Source organism: Natrix helvetica (assembly GCF_964273705.1).
Source record: "Natrix helvetica genome assembly, chromosome: 1".
NCBI classification, from domain to species: Eukaryota; Metazoa; Chordata; class Lepidosauria; order Squamata; family Natricidae; genus Natrix; species Natrix helvetica.
In genome coordinates this window covers 123565789-123593305 of record NC_138548.1, presented here as the reverse complement: position 1 = coordinate 123593305, position 27517 = coordinate 123565789, and the positions used below count along the sequence as shown (strand labels likewise).

Genomic DNA, 27517 nt, shown 5'->3' with positions numbered 1-27517 from the left:
GCTAAGTGTGTGACTATTTTTTATAAAAATGTATGATGGAATGAATGTTAAATATATTATATACATTTTGAATTGCTGATAAACCTTCTTTCCCCTTCTTTCTTGAGAAGCCTCTGAATTAAAAATAAATAAAATGAAGTCATCTGCTTTCAGGGCACTGGTAAATTTCAAGCACTGTCATATCTCTTCTTTCACTTAATGCATTTGACTGTCATATTTTATAGATTATGTGTTTTAAAAGCTATTTTCATTGACAATCATTGCTTCTGATTCCAGAGAATCTTCTGCATATGTTGAAATCAATACTGATTTTTATATGGTCCCAAGTATGGATAGAAATAAATTTTATCTGAAAACATCTAAGTTGAGTGCAATAACTTCTGATCTGATGTAGTTGTCTATATATTAATTCTTTCCTACAAAAGTAGCCCACAAATATTTTAATATACAGATTACTAAAACCTCTTATTTGAAGTCCTTCATTCTAGCCCAAATCCAGAGTCAAATAAGAGGTTTTAGTAATCTACGTACTAAAATATTGGTAGGTCAGTTTTCATTCATGAGACAGGTAAGGCAGCATCCAAAAGTAACAGAACTGTTTAGATAATTGTAAATGATTAAGAGCAGAAAGGGGGAGCTGCCTATATCTCCTACTTAAAAGGTAAGAAGAACAATGAACAAACTGGCTGAGATGCTAAACTATCTCATTATCTATTTCATGATAGTTTAACAATTCTAAACAGATGCCATAGAAAAATATCCAGTTAGAAAGTGGGAATAACTTGTCACCATTTTGGGGGGAAGGGGAGAAGGTATCTCCTTTCTTTCCCCCAACTTGTGAAAAATAAAAATGAAAAGCACCACTGCAACTGTGAGAGTTCCTTGCTTTCTAATGACTGGACACACCATAGCATACACAATGTCTCACTGCAGCACATACTTCATTTTATTTCTGTAACCTTTTATTATAATTGATTCATTGTAAAGGGATCTTTACAATTGATTCATCTCTCTCTCTCCCTCTTCCTCTCCCCCCTCTCTCTCCTAGAAAATCATCCTTTTTAGCACAGCATAGCAGAATACATCTGTTATATTCAATAATTTGCTATTTTAGTATCTTAACATGAGTTCAACTTCAGAAGAAATCTTAATCTTAATGGTTCAATCCAGTATTCTCAAACTTTGCAGAATCACAAATGCACATTATGGACAATATCTGTGATATACAGATTAAAATTCAGTTATTAAAAGTAGGTTTTGTATTTAGTTTTTCCCAACCTTGACATCAATGAATTCATTAATTTTATTCAGGGTGTGGTGGCAAACAAACTTGAGAAGTACTGATTTAAGCATTAATTAATATTTTAAAAATGAATATTTTGCTCTGGTATTTAAGGCATGGGTTAAAAAAGTGGAACATTGGTATTCTGTGCTAAGATCAATGGAATATTGGTTTGATATCTCTTGTATTTTTACAAATCTATATTATAATTAAATAATTATAAACAATTGCTATTTATAGATATTGCATCTTTTTAGGAAGAAATTGGGAGGATTGTTATTGTGGGGAAAAATAGAAAGAAGGAGTATTAATTATGTTCACTATCTTATCCTATCTTATCTTATTTTATCTTATCTTACCTTACCTTACCTTACCTTATCTTATCATCTTATCTTATCTTCTTATCTTATCTTATCTTATATCATATCATCTTAACATCATGTATAAAAATAATAAAGGCAGGATAAAAATACACACATGCCTACATATATACAATACCTATATTATACTGAACTGAGCTATACTATATTACATTATAGACACTTAAATTTATAACTTAACATATGTTCATAAAGTAATCAAGTTATTCAGAGAACAGTGTGAATTAGAACTTTGTCAATATATGAAATCCACATAAATTGCTGGGGCTTATAGATATGAAAACTGTAAGATATTCAAGACTTTGGCACCAGTTCATGTACTAAAAATCCTTCCCTGAGTTAACAAACATACCTGAGGTTGATGGAGTTTTTGTTCTTACAGACTCTGTAAGTAGGCAAAAAGATCTTATATGTCTTTTGAGACCATCTGAGATTTGTTCCCTGATGGACTTCAATATACCTTTTGGATACAAACACTTTAAGTACCAATAATTAACTTTCTTGCTTTGTTGTGATTTAATTTTTTTAATTGCAGTTTAGTTGCAAGTGAATAACATTTAGGGAATTGGTTTTTTCTGAAAGTTGTATTGTCAAATTGAAATCACTAGTTCTAAAGTTTTGTCTCTATTTTTTTTTCAGTGGTAATGGCCATTCTATCAATCAATGTCAGGATTCCTATCAAAATGGGGAAATCTGCAATCTTATCCGCTGATAGAAGATTACCAAACACATTGTCCTCTTTTTTCCTTTCTCAAGAGCATCTTGACCATTTGATCACAAGCTCTGAAATCATGACCAATCCTTGAGAAATACAGTAGGCTTTAGTACAGGCTGCACAAGAACAAATATTAAAAGCAAGCACCGGTAAGTAAAAAAGAAATAGTTAATGACTATTGATTGGTTGATTGAATTTATTTGCCACCATCTCATAACAAATAACTTCCAGCATTAAAATATATAAATATATTTAAAATAATCAAGATAGAAACACTGGTATAAGGAAACCTGTATCACAAATCTAGGTTATTGAGTTTGTCAATGGACATGTCAGACCTGGAAGCCATCTTTTACATTTGGGCCTTCAGGCCTGCCACATTTTCTACTTTGGGAAAATAGGTGGGGGGATTATATAGAGTGTAGGTAATAATGTTCTTTCTCAGAAAGTCAAAGCTGTCTTGCTCTGCAGCTGCAATGAGTTGACTGGGAGGCATCTCCAGTTTTGGATGGTGCCTGATTGGATCATGTGATGGACATGTGGTGCTGGGCAGGGACAGGGACTCTTTTGGGTGGGGGAAATCTGGAAACTTTCAGATTTGGGTTTTCCCAGATGTGCCAATATGACATCTCTAATGAAATGGAACTTTGAGGAAATTCAAGCCTTGGAGTCTTCTTTCATTGCGGTGTTACTTGGAACCCTGACAGGATGAGGTAAAGAAAGCAGCAAACAATTCACAAGATCACAATACATGAAAGTTGCAATGAGTACTCTTGTGAAAGCAGACACTCTAAAAGCTTGGCAATATTTGATTTTAAGGCTATGGCTGCTAGATAGAGGAATAAAGAGGACTAGGTGTCTGATAATCCTACTAAAACTCAAGGCAACCAAGGACAGAAGGAGATGCATCACCACATATAATTTATGCATAGAGGAAAGGATGTTGAGATCTGAAATAACCTAACAACAGTAAGCCAACCATTTCCCACCTGTCTATCTGTCTGTCTATGTCTCTGGAAAATGCTACATGGGAGGGTGGAGGAGAAAGGGGGAAATTGGTAGTTAAACAAGCAGGTGAGTGTTTGCTAATACTGTACATAGCTCTGGGAGAGAGGCAGAGACAATGAGAAACTGGAAAGTTTGGCCCTTGTGATGTGAATATTTCTGTTTTTCATTAGTTTATGAAAATGTATCTGTACACAGTATCTATCATAAATAGCTCCACTGTCTCTGTCTCTATGAAGCAATTGTCTGCTTTAAAGAGACACATATGCATAGAACTCTACAATAACTGCCAGCCATGCAGTGACATATTCCCAAGAGAAAAAATGATGGGCAATAGCAGTTGATCATAAATGCATTTGAATACATCTACAATTTACAAAAAGGCAGCAATAATATTTTTTAAAGGGATGCGGTGACTCAGTGGCTAAGACTCTGAGCTTGTCAATCAGAAAGGATAGCAGTTTGGTGGTTCGAATCCCTAGTGCTGCGTAACAGAGTGAACTCCTGCTATTTGTCCCAGCTTCTGCCAACCTAGCAGTTCGAAAGCACTTAAAAATGCAAGTAGAAAAATAAGAACCACCTTTGGTGGGAAGGTAACAGCGTTCTGTGCACCTTTAGCATTTAGTCATGCTGACCACATGACCATGGAGACATCTCCGGACAGCGCTGGCTCTTCGGCTTTGAAACGGAGATGAGCACTCACCCCTATAGTCAGGAACGACTAGCACATATGTGCGAGGGGAACCTTTACCTTTTAATATTTTTAGATATAGAAAAGATTTTTGACAATTTGGAATGGCCTATCTTATCAGCAGTTTTAAGCAACATGAATCTAGAATTGAGAAGTTGGGTAGGGAGCCCCTATCAATGGCAAACAGCAAGTGGAACATTCTCCACAGGTTTTTTCAATAAGCAACGTATAATGGTCTTTGAGGAATGCTCTTGAGAGACAGGAGGAAGAGGAGCTGTAGACTAGCCAACAGTCAGATAAGAGGCAGCTTAACCCAGAGGAGCAATTGGGAGCAGAGCAAACATGTTTCTTGGACTGTAAAGGCAAAGGGGAAAAATGTAAAATTTTGTTACATGTAGCCCTCAATTTATGACCGGTTGCATAGTGACAGACCTACATTACAATGAACCTACCTGGGGACTACTTATGACCCAGATACAAAATTTTAATGGTCAGGTCCCTGTCATAGTCATATGACTGAACTTCTGGCAGTCAGCAACCAGGCCGCGTTTACATTTGCTTGCAGCATCCTGTGGTCATGTGATCACGTTCATGATTGCTTTGGCAAAAACCAACATTTACTTCTGGTTTTCAGTAAAACTGTGCCCATACGGAACCTTTGCTACAAAAAGGTTACAAAATTGGGTGGGGTCACCTGACTGATATATTTTATAACAGACGTACTACTGTGAAGGGCAAGTTCCACTACAGTTGTAAGTTGAGGATTACCTCTGCTGCAACCTTGCAATAAAGTTAGTATTAGTAGGCATGGCAGGTGCTGCCTACTTTCTTCCTTATTATTTGCTTCCTTACCTTTAGAGGTTTTTGGTAGACAAGGTGCGGATAGATCAATTGGGCTGTGATTAAAATTCAGAGAAAGAAATATAAGTTGAAATGTTACTCTGAGGATATAGAACTACTTGTTATGCAACCACAAAATGCTATAAGGCAATTGATGAAAATGAAGAATTCTCCAGAGACAAATTCAATGAAAATAAAACAAAGATAACATGGTATTTAACCTCCGATTGAGAAGACTTTGGCGGGGGGGGGGGGGGGGGGACAAAGGTCTGGTGGTGAGAGAACAATCAAATTGAGAGAAAATCCAGTGGGGAAAAATGGGGACTTTATTTGGCAGAATGCAATAAACATACACTTTAGAATAAATTATGGAAAGAAATAAAAACAAGATATTGAAAAGTGGGAAAATCTAAAACTTTTCTGATTAGGATAAAAATCATTGTACTATCCCAAATGAATTTCTTATCTCAAATAGCACCAATTCCAGTATCCAAGGAGAAAAAAAACAGTTTTACCTTTGCCTTCATTGTCTAATGCCTTTTACTCTTAGGACAACTGTACAGTAGTAAGAAAGACTTAATCACACATTTATTTATTACATTTATACTTATGACTCTGAGTGGTGCATATAATGAAAATAACCGCACCACCCTCAAACAATCAAAACAATTAAACACAAAACTTTTAAAATGCATTTACAAATATTAAAAACCAAACTAACAAAACCAGAGGAGAATGCATTCCAAGTTTATACATCGTATAACCATTTCACGGATGCCACATTTACATGGAGTTCCTAGACCCAATGACAAGACAAATTCACAGGGCCATCTGGAGGGCCAATATGGTTGGGTTCAATCTCACTTTGGTGGTGGTGGGGAGGACATTCTAAAGCAGGTGTGTCAAACTCAAGGCCTGGGGGCTGAACCTGGCCCATGGGGTTCTCAGATATGGCCCGCGGGGCCGCCCTGGAAACAGGAAGGACCAGCCCGCAGTGCTTCTGCTAGTGAAAATGGGCTCCCGAGCTCTGTTTTCACTGGCAGAAGGTTGCAGGAGGTTGTGGCAGCCGAAAACAGAGCCTGGGAGACTGTTTTCACTGGCCGAGTGCTCAGGCCACCACAGGAGTGACATTGAGCTGGCCATACCCTCCCTGGCCTCCCTGAGGTGAAACACAACCCTGATGCAGCCCTCAATGAAATTGAGTTTGACACCCCTGTTCCAATGTTCCCTCTATTTTTTTTCAGTGTGAGCGGAAAAGTATAGTGTTTGAGCAGAACATTTTCATGCCTGAGCACCTGACTTTTTTTCATAGATGTCACCCAAGACAACAACGAAATCAGTGTTATTTGAAACTTAATTCTACCATGTAAATATCCATTAAGTAAAGAAATCCCCCTATACAGGTAGTCCTCAATCTACGACCATAATTGAGCTCAAAGTTTCTATTGCTAAGTGAGACATTTGTTAAATGAGTTTTGCCCCATTTTACAACCTTTCTTGCTACATACAGTTAAGTGAATCACTGTGGTTAAATCAGTAACCTGGTTGTTAAGTCAATCTGCACTGCAGTCTGCAGTGATATTAGCAAGTTATGAATAAATTACCAATTGATGTAGATTAGCAATTGGGGCACATAAAGAAACAAACAAAAAGGAAAGAGGAGGGAGGGGGAGGAAGGAAGGAAGACACACACACACACACACACACACACACACACACACAGGGAGACAAAAAAGGAAAGAGGAGAAAGAGAAAAAGAAAGGGGAGAGGAGAGGAGGGAGGGAGGATAAAAAAAGAGGCAGAAACTCTGCCCTGGCATCTACAACATCCAGTCCAAGTATACAATCAATGATAACATCTCTGATGCAGCCCAAAACCACTGAGACTGAATTCCAACAAATGTTTCAACAAATCTTACAGGGACAAGAGGAGATTAAAAGACAACTAAAAGAGATGAAAGAAGAAATTAAAGAGAACCAGGAACAGATCAACAAAAACTCACAGAGACTGGATCTTTTGGAGGGTGGGACGGCTGAGATGAGGGAGGGGATGGAAGGGTTGCAGAAGGGGAACAAAGAACTCGACACCCAACAGATGAAAATAGAATTTGAGAGAATGTCCTTTTACCTTAGATTTCAAAATGTGGTGGAGACAGATGATGAAGATATAAGGGACATTATGACAAGTATTTTGGCTGAATACATTCAGAAAGAGAAACAACAGATGGAGTGGGAACTAGATTTGGTTTATAGAGTGAACTCAGCCTATGCTAGAACACACAACGTACCCAGGGAGGTACACATTAAATTTCTCATAAAAATCACAAGAGATGAAATTCTGAGTGCACAAAGGGGGCAAGCTTTGAAATACCAAGATAGGGAAATAACCATCCTGAAACAGATCCCCAAGAAAGTGAGGGAGAAAAGAAAAAGCTATTCGCAATTAGCGAAGAAACTATACCAGAAGGGGATGTGGTTCAGATGGTTGATGCCTGAAGGTATGCTAATATTCTGGGAGGACACAAGAGTTAGAATTAATACACCCATAGAGGTGCAGGCCTTTATGGAAAAAAAATAAAGCACTCCTAGATAAACCAGATCATCTTACAACAGACATGCAGGACACGGGAGGGGCTGGAGCTCTGCTGGCGGGGGGAGAAGGGGCAATACCAAGAAAACTCAGATCACAAAAATGAGTAAGAAAATCCACTTGATATAAATTGATTGAAATTATTAACTGAATTTACATACTGACTATATATTGTTATTTAGTATTGAATTTTTTATAATTGTATTCTATGAGTATGGAGGGAGGGGACTCCTGCCGCACATTGCAACTGCCAAAATTTGTAACCTTTCCTTTACCCCTTTCCTATATTATTTTTTTAAAAACCAATAAAACTTTTTTTTTTTTAAAAAAAAAGGCAGAAAAAAGAAAGAGAGAAAGAGAAAGAGGAAAGGAAGAAAGAAGGAAGGAAGGAAAGAAAATGAAGAAAGGAAGAAAGAAAAGAGGAGAGAAGAGAAGGAATAGAGGCCAAAAAAGCAAACAAGGAAAAGTAGGAAAAACTTTCACTGGAAAACACTATTTTTCCATCAGCACAAAACTTTCCTAAACAAGGTTAATTTTCCGGATTTTGAGTTTCTGGTCTAGGCGGACCAAGAAGCCTCTGTTTTCTTTTTCTTTTCGAGCAATAAAATCAAATAAAATCCGCGGAGCACCAGCTCGACTCCCCCTTCCTGCAAAAAAAACCTTGAGCCCCAATGCTCCGAATGCAGAGGCTGGATTCAGACATATGCACACCTGGCGTGGGTTTCCACTTGCTTGCGTGGCGAGTGCCTCCCACACATCCGCATCTCAGAAGCGGAGCCAACAGCGAGGAGCCCAGCCATGGGGACTTAGCCGACAAACTGTGACGGAAGCATGCTCCGCACGTCACACGGAGAGTTTGCTGTTGCTGCTGCTTCCCCCCTCAGTAACTTTGATCCAGGAGGGAACAGCCTCCCTGTCAATCAGCCACGTGCCGGTGGAGGGAGCCCAATCATAATCCTAGGCGGCCACATTTCTGTTGGCCAAAGGCCCGCCCTCCTCTGGGTGTGTCCAGGCACTATAATATCCCGGCCCAGGTGACAGAAGCCTCCTAGTTGCCTGCAGCTTAAAGTCCATCATGCTAAAGATCACTGCGCGGCAGTTGGAAACTGCCGCGCTGTGTTTTGTTGCCATCTGCGCGACCGCGCACCCGCGCAGCTTAGAGGGAACATAGCCCTGTTCTAAAGGGTGCTATGGCAGAAAAGGCTTGTCATGCCAAACGAAGCTCCCTGGCTAATAGGACCTCCTCCTTCTGGGTCTGAAGGGGTGGATAAATGTAAATGGGAAGAGGCAATCCCTCAGATCACTTGGCCCCATGTTATGCAGAACTTTAAAGGTCATGACCAGCTGGAACTGGATTCAGAAGCAAAATGGCAATCCGTTCATATTGCGGAGCAAAGGCATAACCTGTGCAATTCTAGAAACACACCTAACTACCTTCACTATTGCATTTTGCATCAGTTGAAGCTTCTGGGATACGCTCCAAGAGCATCTCCATATAGAGCACATTACAGTAATCCATTGGGGTAGTGAACAGGACATGAGTGACTGAGAGTATGCCCATATGGTTCATCCCTTCTCAGAAAAAGACAACAGACACAGCAAGAACTGCTTAATGAAAGTAGGAATTTTCCAGTGCCTTGGGAAAGCCAACTTTTGAAGAGTGACATAACACTAAAAAAATAGATTAGTACAATTGATGACGCAGGTTAATTCTTTATTGGTATTTAGGGAAAATGCAGCTACCGCTTGTTAGAATGTTATAGCATCTCTGAATTAAATGAAGCCCCTTGTGAGGTTTCAGTCAGCCGCAGGTTTTTAAAAAGAATATCTAAACCTCTGAAACGATTGTAGATGCTTAGACTTGGGCAGAGAAGCAGAGCGACAATGTAGCATCTTATGTTTTTAGCTATAAAGAAAACAAAATCAACTTCTTTTATTATAGCTTGATGGCAAGATATTAGCTTTACTATTATTATCATTTAACAAAGAAGAATACTTGCTCTTTTGTGGGATTTGGGAAGGAGCAAATCATTTTCCTTTACCAGAAATGACTCCCAGCATTGTGTAATGATATGCTTTATTGATGCGACTTTTCAATTCATGGAAAACTGAATTTCAATTCAGCATCCCGATCATCTTCATATCAAATTCTTTTGGTATGTTCTACTTCTTTCTTCATAAAAGATAATGGCAGATACTTAATACAGCTATAAGTATCTTATATTCTTTGTCAGGTAAGCTTTTAAGATGTTTTCCTCTCTAATGAGCTGGTGCCTTATACTGTGTACTTTTGGCAACAAAACTGAAAGAATGAGCTTCCATGCTTCTTGAAAAATCCCATTTTTTTTGATCCCAATGGATCTTTGAATGGTAACATATTTGGTAATGTTAGATACTTGTTCTAACTACAGTGGTTTCCACCAAGGTCCTCTGTTCCGGCGGGAACAGAGGTTTAATCCTATTGGTCGAAGGGTCTGACAGCTCCCTATAAAAGGGCTGCTGTCAGACCCAACCTTCGCTGGATTGTTCTCACTTGTTGTACTTAATAAAGAGCTGTTGTTACCATTAAGCCTGTGTGTGCCTATCCATTACCCAATCTAACAGGTAACATATATCAAAACCTTTTATTCATATATTTTTCTGAAAAGCAGCAAAATGACACATTTGCACGAAGCTGTTTTTCTCCCTCGGATATAATTAGGTTTCTGAGGTTCTAATAAGTCCTGCTTCTTTTCAAGAAAAATGGATGATATTTCAGTTATTCAAACTTTATTTAGAATGTATGCAGAAACTGAATAGAAAATGTACATCTAGCTTCTGGTCCTCAGTTAATTATGTAGGCCCTTTTGAATTATTGAAACACCACAATAAATATTTCCTACCTTCTGGTAAGTTTTAAAAGAAGAACTGTTTAAGAGTTTGGTCAGGGAAGTTAAAGGATTTGAGTACAGGATTAAAAAAGATTTAGCATTCCTAATGTTCAATGAAGTGTGTGTGTGTGTGTGTGTGTGTGTGTGTGTGTGAGAGAGAGAGAGAGAGAGAGAGAGAGAGAGAGAGAGAGAGAGATTTACTTTTTACATTTTTAAAACTCTTAGTATATTTCTACTAGTTCAAAAATTAAAAATTTAGTAGAAGAAAATACATTCAAGACTTGAGAAATATAGTTAGGTTAAATTACTTACGAATATGTGTACATATTTAGAAAATCACTGAAGCTTAATAATGCTCGGAGATTCAATTAACTTTAAATAGGAAGCAGATTCAAGCAATAATTTTAAAATCTGGGATTCACACAAGCCCGAGGAAGCTATTTTGTTAATTTTTGGTATCACTACCTTGTTATGATACTTTGGTTTTTATGCACTAATTAACTGCAATTTCAGTGCAGTTAATTAGTGCAGGCTCCAATTTTCTTTTGGTTGTATTTAACATTCATATTTAACTATGTATAATGAGGATTTTTTTAAAAAAATAGGTACCACATTGGTGTGTCACTTAAATGGAAGTTCATTTTTGCTTAGTATTTTCAATGCAAATTTCCTTGGAATGTTTTCATTCACTGTTTTGCTGATTCAGCTGATTCCATATAAGTTCCTTTACATACTAATATAATACAATATAACAATCTTGAGAGTTAAGCAGAATGAGAAATAAATACTGTCATTCACTTCTCAGGATTTGATCCAATACCTTCCCAATTTTAATAGAATATTGATCTACTATATTACATGAAATTTGTTTCCTCCCTCCCTCCCTCCCTCCTTTCCTTCCCACTCACTAAATCAGTATTATATTTTGTCACAGTATACATTCTGTTTGTCATATTATCTTTTGTTTACTATTATGATGCTTTCATATTTCATTTCAGAAATAAATTAACATTTTTTTAGTTTATGAACTTAGATGTCTGCCTGCCTGCCTGTCTCCATATCCATAGATATACAAAGACACACAAATCCCTCGGTAAGCTGGCCAGGAGCAGCAAAGGACACAGTGGGGATTCCTATATCAATTTTATAATATCTATATTTTCTTTGCAGATTTTCTAAAGAGGGTAGACTACGCACTCTCAAGCAACACAATGGCAGGAGAAAATAATAGTATAGTAACAGAATTCTTTCTGGTGGGACTCACAGAAAATCCTAACTTGGTCCCCATTTGTTTTGTCATTTTTCTTCTGATGTATCTCATCACCTGTGTGGGAAATCTTGGGATGATTACCGTGATCCAGATTGATTCTCGACTCCATACTCCCATGTATTATTTCCTCAATAATTTGGCTTTTGTGGATTTCTGCTATTCCTCCACAATAACTCCTAAAACACTATCAAACTTCTTAAATTCTAAGAAATCAATTTCTTTTGCTGGTTGCATAACACAATTGTTCAGCTTTGTCCTTACAGCCAGTGTTGAGTGCCTTCTGCTAGCTGTTATGGCGTATGACCGTTATGTGGCAATTTGTAACCCACTGCTCTATACAATCATTATGACTAAGAACATTTGCATCCAATTAGTAGGAGTGACTTACATAATGGCCTTCATTCATGCTCTTGCACAAACAATCTCAACCTTTAGACTCTCTTTCTGCCACTCCAATGTTATAAATCATTATTTCTGTGATATTCCTCCACTGTTAAAACTCTCTTGCAGTAGAACATTCAGCAATGAGATAGTGCTTTATACTTTTGGTACATTTCAGGGTATTTTCACCTCAGTGCAGATCTTCATCTCATATATATACATCATAGGCGCCATTCTGAGGATCCGCTCATCTGAAGGCAGGCATAAGGCCTTCTCCACATGTGCCTCTCATTTGACGGCTGTCTTGCTCTTCTATGGCACCACTGTTTTCATCTATGTCCGACCCATTTCCAGCTACTCACTTGGTCGAGATAAAGTTATCTCTGTCTTCTACACTATGGTGATTCCCATGCTGAATCCCCTAATCTATAGTCTGAGGAATCGGGAGGTGAAGGACGCATCGAAGCGAGTATTAAGCCGAATAAGGTTACCTTGAGAAAAACCTGTAATCCATGTTTGTCCAAATTGGATTTTTAATTTCATGCATGATATTCCCAATTGTTCAGGAATTCTAATTAAAAAGAAATACTAACTAAAAATTACAAAATATTGCTCATTTCTATTATGTAGCGGTTTTCATGCTTAAGTGAGCTAAAAACTGTCCGCTTATTCTTGCTTCTCCTGTGAGCAAAGTGATTACCCATAGCCTAGCCTGAGGAAGATTATTGTCATACCTTGTACCCAGAGAATTTTTCCTTAAGATATCCATATGCAAAAGAAAAAAGAGGGAGGATTTCTTCCCTTCTTTCTTTGAGCTCCTTTGCAAAAAATAAAATAAAATAGAAATAAAATGACTGATTAAAATCAGAAGAGAGATTATATATATGTATCCACATGAGCAGATCTAATTAATCTCTCCTAGATTGTCCTAATACAAAGAAATCCTCTCCATCCAAAGATATCATTCTTCAAATTATATTAAATGTGAAAAAAATAATACCTGAATTTTACTGGTATTCACAGATGAAACACAATGTGATTTAGCTGGGCATTTCAGAGACACTATTATTGATTAATTCTAAACTAGAATAGATGAGGTTGACAATGAAGATCATAACAATAATTTGAATAATAATAACTATTAATGCAACACTAGTAAGTCCAGAGCATGATGTATCTCAGAATAAAGAGCTTTACAACCTTTTCATAGATATTATGTCACCTTGAAAGACCGAAATTGGTGAATGTCGACATTCACCAGATTTCGGACTTTCACAGTAACAATTATACTAACAGAAAGATAAAATCAAAGTATCATGAAAGCAGAAATTATAGGCATTAGAGCTCCACTTCAGGAAGGGACAGCAAGCAGCATTCCATCAAAGGGACCTAATTTATTTTGGAAAAATTTAAACAGAACTGATCACTGAAATGAGACTCATTTATTTACCTTGGGGTGGGGGAAAGTCTCTAAAATTAATTGTAAAACAGGATATTCTTTATTCTGGGAACATTTTTAAGAATTGAAGTGGACAATAATTTATTCTTTCAGTATACTTGCTATCCAAATTAGAAAAATGATTTATGGCAGTATGTAAGCAGTGCTGATTTTTTAAAAAAGTATTAAGTCTATTTTGGTGTTTGGACTTTAATCTCTAGAGAACGCATTCTGTTTCTTATTTTCTTTCTTAGAAGGGTAAGATAATCTTTGTATTAGTACTGCGTGCTTTCAGTCTTGGTTTATCATGTCATTAATGATATATGTTTATTATGCTATGGTAATTTGTTTAGATGACAGTTTGACATACATCAACAAGAGTATATGGATAGGTCCAGAATTCTATAGTCATATTTGCCCTATTCCTGGGTCGGGATTGTCATTGATTATGATGTGCTGGAAAGGAATTCATTCAGGAAAATTCCACTTAGGGTTAGGGTTAGCTTTCCATGAATTTGCAGAGCATAGCAAACATTGCCATTGGATTCAGAGCCCCTCGGTATGGTTAGGAGGGGGCACGCCTTTTGAGCTGGCTTATGTATGTTTCCTGGCAAAATACATGGGAAAATTCCACTTAGGGTTAGGTTTAGCTCTCCATGAATTTGTGGAGGAAAAGGGTCATCACTATTGGATTCGGAGTCTGTTGGTTTGGTTAGGAGGGGGGACGCCTTTTGAGCCAGACTTATGTACATTTCCTGGCAGAATACATGGGAAAATCCCATTTGGGAAAATTCCCATTAGGGTTAGGGTTAGGGTTAGGCTCTCCAAAAAGTGTCATAAACCATAAAGCGTAAAGTGTGCAGATAAACCAAGAAGAAGATGATAAAAAGACTGAATTGCATTTTAGGATTATCTGTGAATTCCATAAAAATGAATTCTGTTATGACAGACTGATTTCCTTTTTCCATGATCTTTCGCAATGGATGCTGGATCCAGGATAAAAGTTGAATTCAGAATTCCTTTCTGTTTATATCCTGGGAAAGAAAGCAGTATGTTTATTTAATCAATATAGTTTTTATTTGAAAAAAATTCTGAAGCTGAATTATTGTTACTATAAACACTGTACTAGTTATTATAATGATAATAATAATAAGATATAATCAATGAAAGTCATTCAGTAAGATTCTGCCTGTACAGTTTACAATATTCAAACACAAAATTAGATCTTTAAAATGATTACTATTTGTAGGAAAATTTATTCTCATAACATTCTTTAAGTCTGAACTTATAAAAATCAATCTGAAGTTAAGTTTTCTTTTAGCTGAGATGGAAAACAAGAGTTCTTGACATTAAAGTTGTACACTGCACACCAAGACAACTAGACACAAGAACAGTTTTTTCCCGAACACCATCACTCTGTTAACAAATAATTATCTCACCACTGTCAAACCATTCACTAAGGCTGCATTACTATTAGTCTTCTCATCATTCCTATCACCCATCTCCTCCCACCTATGACTGCAGGACGGTGACTTTATTGCTTATATCCTTACGATTTATACTGATATTGATTGTTTCCTGATTGCTTATTTGTACCCTATGACAATCATTAAGTGCTGTACCTTCTGATTCTTGACAAATGTATCTGTCTTTTTATGTACACTGAGACCATATGCACCAAAGACAAATTCCTTGTGTGTCCAATCACATTTGGCCAATAAAGAATTATCTTCTCTTCTCTTCCCTTCCCTTCCCTTCTCTTCCCTTCTCTTCTATATATGTTATTAAGTTAATTGTATTTCCTGTGAATTGTATCACACAATTACACAAAAATATGTAAGTGTGGAATTAAGTCCCAATAAATATTTCAATATTTCAGTATTATGAAAGAATCTGACTTTGGCTAGCCTCAGTTGCCAATTGGCATGTAGTAAAAGCACTCTAAGTATTTTTTAGTGTCAAATTCTTATACAAATTCAATACAAAAAGTCCTATATGATGGTAAAACATGTGAAATCCACTTATTTTTTATTTTTAACTTTAGTTTGAATTGTTATTAATAAATAACTTACCAGGAATATTGCAAGTGCTTCTTTCCTTACTTTCAGATTCTACAAGTAGAAGGAGAAAACCTAAATGCTATTTGATGCCATCTGGGATATCCTCTGATATTCTCAGCTACCAAGTTCTTGGAAATTGTTGTATCTGCCAATACATGTGAGAGTATGTGCGTTTATTTGTGTGTATGTATGTACCCATCATTCTATTCCCTTTTGGACTAAGCAGTGCTATACAAAGTGCAGAAAAGGAATAGGAAATAGTATGCTAAATGATTTGAAGAAATGAAATAAGAAGCAGAAAAGAAAATGTAGTTTACACCAGTGGCGGGATCCTACCGGTTTAATAACTGTTTCGCACGGTTTTTACCTTCCGCATAACTGTTGGGGAGGAAAACAGCTGAGACACAGCAATCCGCTCAGCTGAGACGATATAGGTGAGTTAAGTGCAGGGCGGGCAGGCACGCCCACTTCATTGTCGGAGCAAACCAGTTCGCTCCCAGCTGATGGTTAAAGTTACTGGTTTGCCTGAACTAGTCCGGACTGGTAGAACCCCACCCCTGGTTTACACCAATATCATACAATGTACCTCTGCACACCTTTCTTTCCCTGAAAATCATTTTTATTCCCACCGTATGATTCTTCCATTTCACACATTATATTTTATTTTTTACATTTATCTTCTCCCTGTTTTGAGGATTGTATCAATACTATCTAATGATGATTATCTTAGCCTTCCTCTCATTCCCAACCATTTTACCCTTTCTTATATATGTTATGCAATCTGACCTTTATTCATTTTTTCTAGAGGACCAGACCACCTCATTTACCTCTTTTATACTTTATACTGGTCACTTGCTCATATTATTTAGCACTTATTTTGGACAGTTGCTTCTTGTTTTACCATCCCCTTAAGCATCCCATTCTCATTGCATTCAACTTCCTTCTGTGTCTCTTCTGAGACGCCCAATTCTCACTTCCAAATACAAAAAGTGGGCAAAAGCACATCATGCACTTATCCATTAACATATCTTTCAATAAATATTCATTCCTTGTAACAGACCATATGCCACCTACTATCTTTCTGCTATCATTTTCATAACCATCCCCTTTCTCTTGTTTGGTAAAGGGGCTTCCAATTTATTTCCCATAACTTCATCTGCTTGCTTGAGTTTTCCACCATGTATGCATAATGTGCCATCAATCACTCCTTTTACCCAAATGTGCACAAACATTTTTTCATACTGCTCATTGCATTGTGCAGTTTGCTGCAATAATTCAATCTCTCAGTCAGCAACATGGCATCATTTGCATTCACATACATTTATGGCACCATCTCAAATATATCATAGTAGTGTTGCTTAGACATTTATGTATAAATACATTTAACAAGAGAACATCAAACATTTTTGTCCTAGTTTCTATTTTTTTTACCTAGTATTTTCTTGCAAGCGCATGGTCCATTATTATTATTATTATTATTATTATTATTATTATTATTATTATTATTATTATTATTATTATTATTATTATACAATTGTATCACAGCGGCCAGTTGTTTCGCCGGATTTGGCATTGATTACTAATTGGGACTCACCCAGGGGCCTAGGACGTCATCACGTATTTTCGTAATATACGTGCGGATCCAAGCAGTGCAGCTTTTTGCATTTGACTGATGGTGATTTTGTCAAGTTTAAACTGTTTTAAATGTAATTCCAGTGCTTTTGGAATAGCACCCAGTGTGCCGATTACCACTGGAATTACCACTGCTGGTTTGTGCCATAATCGTTGAATTTCAATTTTTAGGTCCTGGTATTTCATGATTTTGTTGTTGTTGTTGTTGTTGTTGTTGTTGTTGTTGTTATTATTATTATTATTATTATTATTATTATTATTATTATTATTATTATTTTGATCAACCATCTGTTGCTTCATTGATTGTGACAGTAATTGACTGACCATCCTGTTACTCAAGCCTGACTTTTGGGGTTATAAGAAAAAGTGATCGGCCCAAGGTCACCCACCCAGCTTTCATGCCTAGGGATGTTGAATTACCTATTAAGATTTTTACTTATCTTATTCTATGTATCTTTTTCTAACTTTTTCTAATGATTTCTGACCTCCTATTCCCATATTCAGGAAAACCTTCTCATATATCAAGCTTATCCACTTCATCATAACCTTTCTCTAAATTGATATATTGTATTTCTCAATCTTCTGCTGAAGAGCAAAAATCTGGTTTGCACATCCCCTGCCTGCTATGAAATATTCCACTTCTCAAATGTTGCTCATTGTCACTTTAGTATCCTTTCAGTCAAAATCCTGGCAAACATTTACAACTTTATCTGGGTAAAGGTACACCCTACAGCACAAATCTTCTGTGATGAGCCTGCCTGATGCATATCTCTGAAAATGTCAGGGATGTGTGTTCCTTCCCAAGGTGAAGGATTATGTGTTTATCTTCCATCTCTTCATTCCTTGAGTGAACTAGAACTTTGCTCTGTTATTCTCTGGTTCCTTACATTTATATCATCCTCTTATTCAAGTGAGAACATTTGACATTAAGGAGTTCCCAATAAAAAAGTACAAGTGCAGACTGTCTCGCTACATTTATTGTTCACTAGTGCCGATAACCTGGCATTGCCCAGGTATTTATTTATAGGGGGGAAATGTCTGGACCAAATGTAATTTCTAATGTTGGCTTTTCCCCCATACCAGAGGGAGCCCCCTTGTGGAGCACTGTGAAGCCATTACCATGGCAACTCCACTGCACTGTACAGTAGAAGCCAGTAGGGCAGTATGGCACAACAGGCTGTATATTAACAGAACACAGACTCTGAGGGATGTTAGGGGTGTCTTACCCCCACAGTATTTTTTCAAGAGAATAAGTCATCTATGTACCAAGTTTGGTTGAAATTGTTTGAGGCATTCCAGAGTTATGCTGGAACACACAGACACACAGACACACAGACACACACACACACACACAAACACACAGAGAAAGCCATTTATATATATAGATAGATAGTGGTCAATACTTTCACAGGTGCGGATGGCAGCATTATGCCTGCTTTGCTGTTAAGACAGGAAGGACAATTTTTAAAATATAAACGATCTGCAAAGGAATATCTTACAAACCAGTTGAAGAGGAATGCTTTCCATAAAGCTCGTGTACAAAATACTCCTTCAAAGCTTTGCATTGCCCTCATTCTTCTCTCCATTTCATCTGTCCCACACGATACCAGTCCTATGATCAGGCGAAGAGTAAAGACTGATTCTGTATCAGCCTGTGAACCAATTATAGCCTAAAACCTTAATTGCAACTGAATCTTATTCACCTATTTCTTACGTCCTCAATTACAGGGTTTAACTGCATACATTGTTTATAATAAACAAGTAAATACTTATACATCATCAGAGAGAATGGAGATTTGCATAAAATATGGTTATGTTCATTTAGTTTGGGAAAGAATAAGATAAATGTATGTATGTATGTATGTATGTATGTATGTATGTATGTATGTATGTATGTATTTTTGTATGTAAAAGTTAAGAAGCACCATGAAAAAAATGGGACTAAGATTAACGATAAAGAAGAACAAACTTATGATATCCGGTACAGTAAAACTTAGACTTGACAATAGTTATTGACTTGATTGATAGATTCTGTCTTTTAGGATTTACCATAAATAATAAAAGAACCAGCAATTGAGAAATATATCACAAACTAGCACTATGTTAGGTAGCATGGAAGGCCTTGGATAAATTATTCAGTATGCTTATACCTACAAAGATCAGAATCATGCATTTAATATTTTTGTGACACTTTATGGAGGTGAAGATTGGACTTTGAAGAAGTAGCATACAAGGAATGTTTCTACTTTTGAATTTTGATTTTGGAGAAGATTCCTGAGAATACCGTGGATAGGTAAGAAAACAAATAAATGGATAGTGCAACAAATCAGTTCAGAGGATTTGGAAACATGGAAGGAAAGGAAAGAAAGAAATGAGCCAAGTGGATCAATTTGATTACACTGGTTATAGATGTACTACTGGAAAACCTAAACCTAAAAACTAAGTCAGGGCAAATAATCCTGGAGAAGGTCTACCTATGTGGTTGCTAAGAGTTGACACTGCCTTATGATACATAATCAAACAATCAATCAATGAAGAATCAATGAAGTCTTTAAAACATTTGTGGACGTTATCTCTGTAGATCTATTTACTGTAAACTTAATAGACACCCCCCACACACATATGCCCACACACAGATGAATACAAGCAATTAGGAGATCCCCCCCCCCCTATTCCTTTGAAAATTCATTTAGCAACAGTAGAGGTAGCCTATTACCCTTGATAATAAACTTTAAAAAATAGTTGAGGGTTACCACCAGGGAATCAGTTGTTTGGATCATAAGGATCTTCGATATGAAGGATATCTCAATGACCCACTGAACTAGTCTAACTATACAAGATCTTTGTTGCATTTCAGAATATTTCTACCATTATTTGGTTTGGACAAGAAGAGCTGTCTCCAGACTATTTTAGGTATCTGAAAATGCTTTCAATCTTTTAAATTCCTAGCTTGTAAATCAGAATGTCATGGGATGTTGTGCCAATTTTTTTGTTGAAATCATGATATATCTACTGCACAATTTTCCAAGGAAGTAACTGGTCCAAAATTGATAGAATGGCAAGACCTGCTCTTGATCAATCCATGTTGACTTGTACTTATTATAGAATTGCTTTTAAGACACATGCATAGCTTTTAATGGTCTAATCTCAATCTGCCCAATTCACCTGTGTGTAAATCATAGGATCTTCCTTTCTAAATGGATCCACTTTGAAAGGTTTGCTATACATATGTCTGTTTCATCATTGTGTGTCTAGGAAGCCATACTACAAGCAGAAGCAAAATGGATTTTATGTTGATGAAATGTAAGAATTCCCTTATCTGCCCAAAATTCTATCGAAAAGAATGCATGCAAAAGACTGCTACAGAAGATCTGGACAGAAGAGTTGCTATAAAATTCAATGCAAATAGTATGCTTCTGATTATTAATTGCTATTGTCCTCATAACCTGAGTATCTCATGGGTATCTGCTTTACTATAATAGTTAAGGAAATGGACTGGTGAATTCCTCTGGCTTTATTTCCCATCCTTCCTGCCAAGCATCATGAATCATAACCTTTACAAAGGCTGAGGCTCTATTGGGGAAAATTGAGGTTTGACAGGTAGCTTGAATGGCAAGTTTAACCATCTGTCAAAATTCATTTTAGCTTGCAAGTGTTTTGGGTCGATGCATTGGAAATGAGTTTGGCTAACAGTTGAACAGTTGTCTTCCATTGCCACTGCCAGGTAGCTATTATCAGGTTTATTTTGAGGCTAAGTTAGGATATGTGCCACACAGCATTAAATGTGTGCTCAAAATAAACCTCACAGCAGATCATCGCTGTGGATGACACAGCAGAAACAAAGCTGGTTTCACTTCTCAGGCTTCCTCCTGTGATGGACCCTCTTTCAAAGCTAAGACTTCTGGTTCAGTTTGGGGAGAGCGCAGTTTGAAAGTACCACACACTCCTTCTTCCCCAATCAAAAAATCCTCAGAGAATAGTATCCAGGAACTGGCAGGAGAATGATATGACTGTAGCAACCTAAAATGATCAGTAGGTGCTTAGGAACCTCATCTGCCAAGCGTGGATCCATCATCTAAGAGTTACTTGGCTTCACCACCCATTGAATGATCAATGAAGTGTCTTAGATTGTATCCACAGTAAATTTATCATGCTTCCTGCTTCAGAGGAAAATACTCTTTTAAGAGCAGAAAAGCGAAGGCAGGGTTAATGTTGCCTGTGGTATGGGTTGGAGATAAGACAAAAACATATCATGGGGAATATATCAGAAAAAGGATTGTTGAGGAATATTTTCCTCATGATTAAGTCTAAAAGTCTTTCCTTTGATTCATTACACATCCTAATGCTTTGTGTTAGCAGTGGTAGCTAAGAAGCTTCATCTGCAGAGCCTTGGTCAAGATACAGATCCTTATAAAATATCATTTTTTTATATATTACAGATCCGATGCCATTGAAGAAACAGATTCTAGTGTTTCAACAGTGTTTAATTATTGAAGAGAAATGATTGAAGAAAACCACACAAAGATGACTGAATTTGTTTTTGTAGGTTTAGTGGATAGTCCAAAGATGGAGCTGCTTTCTTTTACTGTAATACTAATTATCTATTTAATGACACTGACTGGCAATCTGGGGATGATCATATTAATCAGGATAAGTTCTCAGCTCCAGAGCCCTATGTATTTCTTCCTCAGTCATTTGTCTTTCTTAGATTTTGGGTATTCTTCAGCCATTGCCCCTAAAATGCTAGCTAACATACTGGCAGACAAGAAAAGCATTTCATATGCTAATTGTGCTGCACAGATGTATTTTTTCGTTTTCTGTGCAAGTACTGAGTGTATCCTCCTGGCTGCGATGGCATATGATCGGTACGTGGCTATCTGTAATCCTCTCCTCTACGTGGTTACCATGTCTCCCAGAGTGTGCACTGTGATGGTGGCTGGATCTTATCTCATTGGCTTGGTGAATGCGGTGACACAAACAGTTTCTACCTTTCAGCTCTCTTTTTGTGGCTCCAATGTCATCAACCATTTTTTCTGTGATGTCCCCCCTTTGCTGTCTCTTTCTTGTAGTGACACAAGCATCAACGAAATGGTGCTCTTCATTTTTGCAACAATCCTGGGTATATTTACTTCAACAGAAATTATGGTGTCATATGCATTCATTTTGACAGCAATCCTGCGGATTAATTCTTCTGAGGGGAAACAAAAGGCTTTTTCAACATGTGCCTCTCACCTGGCAGCTGTAACCATCTTCTACGGAACATCTGTCTTTATGTATTTGCGCCCAAGTTCCAGCTATGTTCTGGATCAGGATAAATGGGCCTCCGTCTTCTATACCATAGTGATTCCAATGCTGAATCCTTTGATCTATAGCCTGAGGAACAAGGAAGTCAAAAATGTCTTGAGAAGGACGCAGGCACTGGAGATGGCTTTCTTAAAGAGCATGAGATGTTTATGAAGGCTGACAAACTGAAGCATTTTATCTAAGCATATGATCTTATGCGCTACTCTGTTTAAAATTGGAGGGAAGTGAATTTGTCTATATGGAAGGTATTCCTCAAAGCAGGAAACTAACTTGACCAAGCTTTTTATTTTATTCTTCATTCTGGGAACATTTTAAAGAATTGAAGTGGACAATAATTTATTATTTTAGTATACTTGCTAGCCAAATAAGAAATATGATTTATGGCAGCATGTAAGCAGTGCTGATTTTTTAAAAAAATATTAAGTCTATTTTGGTGTTTGTACTTTAATCTCTATAGAACCCATTCTGTTTCTTATTTTCTTTCTTAGAAGAGTAAGATAACCTTGGTATTAGTACTGCATGCTTCCAGTCTTGATTTATCATGTCATTAATGATATATGTATATTATGCTATGGTAATTTGTTTAGATGATAGTTTGACATACATCAACAAGACTATGTGTAGAGGTCCAGAATTCTATAATCATACTTGCCCTATTCCTGTGTCGGGATTGTCATTGATGGTGATGTGGTGGAAAGGAAGTATAGTGAAGCTGGAGGGCTCAGTCAATCACTTTGCTTCTCATACATTACATATGCATAATAAAGAACCTACCACCCAACAGTGGTGTTAGAATAGAGTCATTAGAAGGATAATACAGATTGTCTTGGGGAAAGTATCCAACTTACTATTTTTGGAACAGTTTTGGTTAGTAGATGATCTTCTCCAATTAAATTCCCCAAATGTTGCAATTTCTCTCTCTGAAATTATAAATTGAACAATCTTCTTTTTTTTGCAATAAGTTTTAATTTTATTTTATTGTATAGCATACAAAAATTCCAATTTCAATTGAACAGTGTGCTGTCTGGGTACAAATCATTTAAGGAAATAATAATCAATTCATTGCCTTAATATCAATTATATTAATATTAATAACAATAATAATCATACTATTTATTTAACCAAGTTAACATATCTAATGGAACAATCTTCTTATGAATGTATTTTATATTTATTGCAATAGCTGAGCTGCAGCAAAAAGGAATCTCAAAAAGGTATATGCAACATTTAAAAACTGAATATAAGAAATGGAGCTACAATCTAAAGACGAAGCAATAACATTAGTTGCTTAATAGTTTGTCGACCAGCTTAAAGTTCTGTGTGTATCTGTGTTTTGACCTGGGCTCACTGGAAACACAGGTACCTCCTATGAGAAGGCATTCTAAGGAAAACAGCACAAAAGTGCTCTGTAGCAAATATATCCATTTCTCTTATTGAAGGAGGATTGACAGGGGCTTCCTTTGGTGATATTCACATTAGGTTGGATGGATAAAGTAGAGAAATTAGACCCATAGAATTCTTCCGCTTTTCCTTTTCTTTCCAGGGACCTTCTCCAGGGCTCCTATTACCACTTTGTTCCTCAGACTGTAGATCATGGGATTCAGCATCAGTGTGAAAACACAGTAGAACAATGAGACAGTTTGCCTTCTCTGCTCGGATGAATTGTGGGAGCTGGGATGCAAATAGGCAAAGATAGCTGTCCCATAGCACGGAATCACCACAGCTAATTGGGCTGAGAGATATTGAATTATTACACCTATCCCATTGAAATTCTATGGCTCCATACATCTTTCCCATTGAAATCCTATGGTTCCATATTATTTTGACCTCTGTAGATGCCATATGCTAAATAAATAAATAATGTGGGCTAAGCAGGTGGAGAAAGTCTTGTGCTTTCCATCTGCTGAATTAATATGAAGACTGGTTGAAAAAATGGACATGAAAGACACCAGCACCAGGAAAAAGGGGTGAGCAGAAGGAGGATACCTGCTCCTAGCATCAAAGCATCCCTACGGAAGGTGTTTGAACAAGCCAACTGCTGAACAGCTAACATTTCACAACCAAAAATGGTTCATTATCTTTTCTCCCCACAAAATGGCAATTGCAGTGTGAACGCTGACTGCACGAGGCCACAGAGCCAATATCCAAGGGCCATCTGTACACAGAACTATTGTTTCATAACAACATTGAATTACAAGGGATGGCAAATGGCCATGTACTGGTTTATATAAGTGGTAGGATTCAAATTTTTTTACTAGTGGTTCTATGGGCATGGCATCAGGGGTGAAATCCAGCAGGTTCTGACAGGTTCTGTAGAATCGGTAGCAGAAATTTTGAGTAGCCCAGAGAACCAGTAGCAGAAATTTTGAGTAGTTCGGAGAACTGGCAAATGCCACCTGTGGCTGGACCCAGATTGGGTTGGGAATGGTGATTTTGCAGTATCACTCCCCTGCCATGCTCACCAAGCAATGCCCACCAAGCCACACTATGCCCACCAAGCCATGCCCACAGAACCGGTACTAAAAAAAATTGAATTTCACCACTGCATGGCATGGCTTGGTGGGCGTGGCAGGGGAAGGATACTGTAAAATCTCCATTCCCTTCCTACTCCAGGGGAAGGATACTGCAAAATCTCTAGTCCCTCCCAATCAGATGGGACTTGGGAGGTAGAGAATAGATGGGGGTGGGATCAGCCAGAGGTGGTATTCACCAGTTCTCCAAACTACCCAAAATTTCTGCTACCAGTTCTCCAGAATTGGTCAGAACCTGCTGAATCCCACCTCTGGCTCATATGCTATGAAAGCCAACAGGATGAATTTGGTACTTCCAACAGACAGGGAAATGAACATCTGCACAACACAGCTGCCAAAGGAGATGATTTTGTCATTTGCCAGGAGGTTGCACAGCATTTGAGGGGTGATTATGGAATATAACACATGTCCAGGAAACATAGGTGACTCAGGAAATAACACATTGGGGTGTGAAATGTAGAGAAATACAGTTTTGTGTTGATTTGCATTAGGAATTATTAGCAAATGGAAAGATTGGTAATCTGGCAGAGTTCTGAATGTCACTTATTTTTGGAATGCTTCATTATATCACATGTAATGAAAAGGATCTTAGCTGGGAAGAGTGGGCAGAATCTAACTCAGTGATAGTCAATGAATGAACTATATGGAACAGGGGTATCAAATTCAAGGCCCTCATATGTCTCCCTGTGTTGTGAGAATCTAGACAAATTGAGAATTAAATCCTTATTTGGATAGTATTTTGACAGGGATATTTCATGCAGTGAATATATGCTTACTTAAGGTGAGCCATTAATTATAACCACTTAGTTGTTCATATTACTTTTTATGGATCAGTTTGGCTATATTTTCTGATTTTGCAGTTAAATGAGCAGTTTTTGGAATCATATAAGATATATGCGTAAAATTTTGGAGAGATTATAAAATCCCAATAATAAATACATAGACATCAAAGCTTACTAATTAGAAAAGAATTAAAGAAGTACACAAAAACAAGATCCATGTATACAGAGTCCTACTAATTTTGGCAAACTAAAGAACACTCTTCAAAATATATTACTAGATAATATAAAGGTAAATTAAATATTGTTTGTTTAATTGCTTGTTTAATTCTTTGAGAATTTAATTAAAATATTTGCTATGTCTTTAGCTAGATTTCAAAAAATACACACACACATACACACATATACAAATGGTGTACAAATTTTGAGACGGACTCCCATTTCTTTGGTCTCTTAGGTCACCTGCCACTACTGGTGTATCATCTGTAACGTACTGTGGGATATCTAACTAACCTTTTGTATATCATTTTCCTAAATGGACATACTTTCCAGTTTTTATAAAACAATATTTCTTCCTTTCCAAATCCATATATGGCCAAGAGATTTTGACATAGCATCTTTCACCTCCTTGTTCCTCAGGCTGTAGATCAAAGGATTGAGCATGGGGATCACAACTGTGTAGAACAACGAGGCCCATTTGTCTTGGTCCATGGAATAGCTGGAACTGGGCCGAAAGTACATGAAGAGTATTGTCCCATGGTATATCCCAACAGCTGTCAGGTGAGAAGCAGAGGTGGAGAATGCTTTGTACCTACTCTCAGCAGAGCGCATTCTCAGAACTGTACCCAAAATATAAGCATAGGATACAAGAATCATTCCAATGCTGATTCCTTCAATGCACCCCCCAAAGGCAAATATCACTATCTCACTGATGTAGGTGTCAGAACAGGACAAAATGAGCAGTGGAGGTTCATCACAGAAGAAATGATTGATAATATTAGATCTGCAGAACGACAGTCGAAATGTGCAAGAAGTATTTATCATTGCATTTACCGCCCCAATAAAGTACGCAATAGCCATCAGTTCTTGACAGGTTCTTTTGGACATAATGATTGAATAGAGAAGTGGATTGCAGATGGCCACATACCTATCATAGGCCATTAAAGCCAACAAAAGACACTCGACATTTGCAAACAAGGCAAATACAAACAGTTGCGTAATGCAACCATTGTATGAAATCTTTTTAGTTTCAGCATAGAAATCAACCAGCATTTTAGGAGCAATGGCTGAGGAATTACAGAGATCAACAAAGGAGAGGTTACCCAGGAAAAAATACATGGGGTTGTGAAGCTGGAGTTCGGCACAGATCAACAAAATCATCCCAAGATTCTCTATTACTGTAAAAATATAAACCAAGAAGAAGAAGATAAAAAGACTGAACTGCATTTTAGGATTATCTGTGAATCCCATAAAAATGAATTCTGTTATGATAGACTGATTTCCTTTTTCCATGATCTTTCACAATGGATGCTGGATCCAGAAGAGTTGAATCCAGAATTCCCTTCTGTTTATATCCTGGAAAGGAAGCAGTATGTTTATTTCATCAGTATAGCTTTTGTTTGAAAACAATTCTGAAACTGAATTATTGTTACTATAAACACTGTCCTAGTTATTATAATGATAATAATAATAATAAAATATAATAAATGAAAGTCATTCAGTAAGATTCTGCCTGCATAGTTTACAATAT

The 27517-nt window shown here is 37.1% G+C and overlaps 3 protein-coding genes across 3 annotated transcripts; 2 read left to right on the top strand and 1 right to left on the bottom strand.

Annotated features, from left to right (window-relative positions):
* Nucleotides 1-11583: 11583 nt before the first annotated feature.
* LOC309384865 (olfactory receptor 8U3-like) lies at nt 11584-12519 on the top strand (the record flags this gene model as incomplete). Its single annotated transcript, XM_081938708.1, has 1 exon — nt 11584-12519. One exon carries the CDS (start codon nt 11584-11586, stop codon nt 12517-12519), a length of 936 nt encoding a protein of 311 aa, XP_081794834.1.
* A 9134-nt stretch (nt 12520-21653) lies between these two features.
* LOC309392037 (olfactory receptor 5AR1-like) lies at nt 21654-22610 on the top strand (the record flags this gene model as incomplete). Its single annotated transcript, XM_081952960.1, has 1 exon — nt 21654-22610. The coding sequence occupies one exon, from the start codon at nt 21654-21656 to the stop codon at nt 22608-22610; it is 957 nt and encodes a 318-aa protein (XP_081809086.1).
* A 3712-nt stretch (nt 22611-26322) lies between these two features.
* Nucleotides 26323-27279, bottom strand: LOC309391963 (olfactory receptor 5AR1-like; the record flags this gene model as incomplete). The annotated part of the gene is made up of 1 exon (XM_081952841.1): nt 26323-27279. One exon carries the CDS (start codon nt 27277-27279, stop codon nt 26323-26325), a length of 957 nt encoding a protein of 318 aa, XP_081808967.1.
* Between the last annotated feature and the right edge of the window lie 238 nt (nt 27280-27517).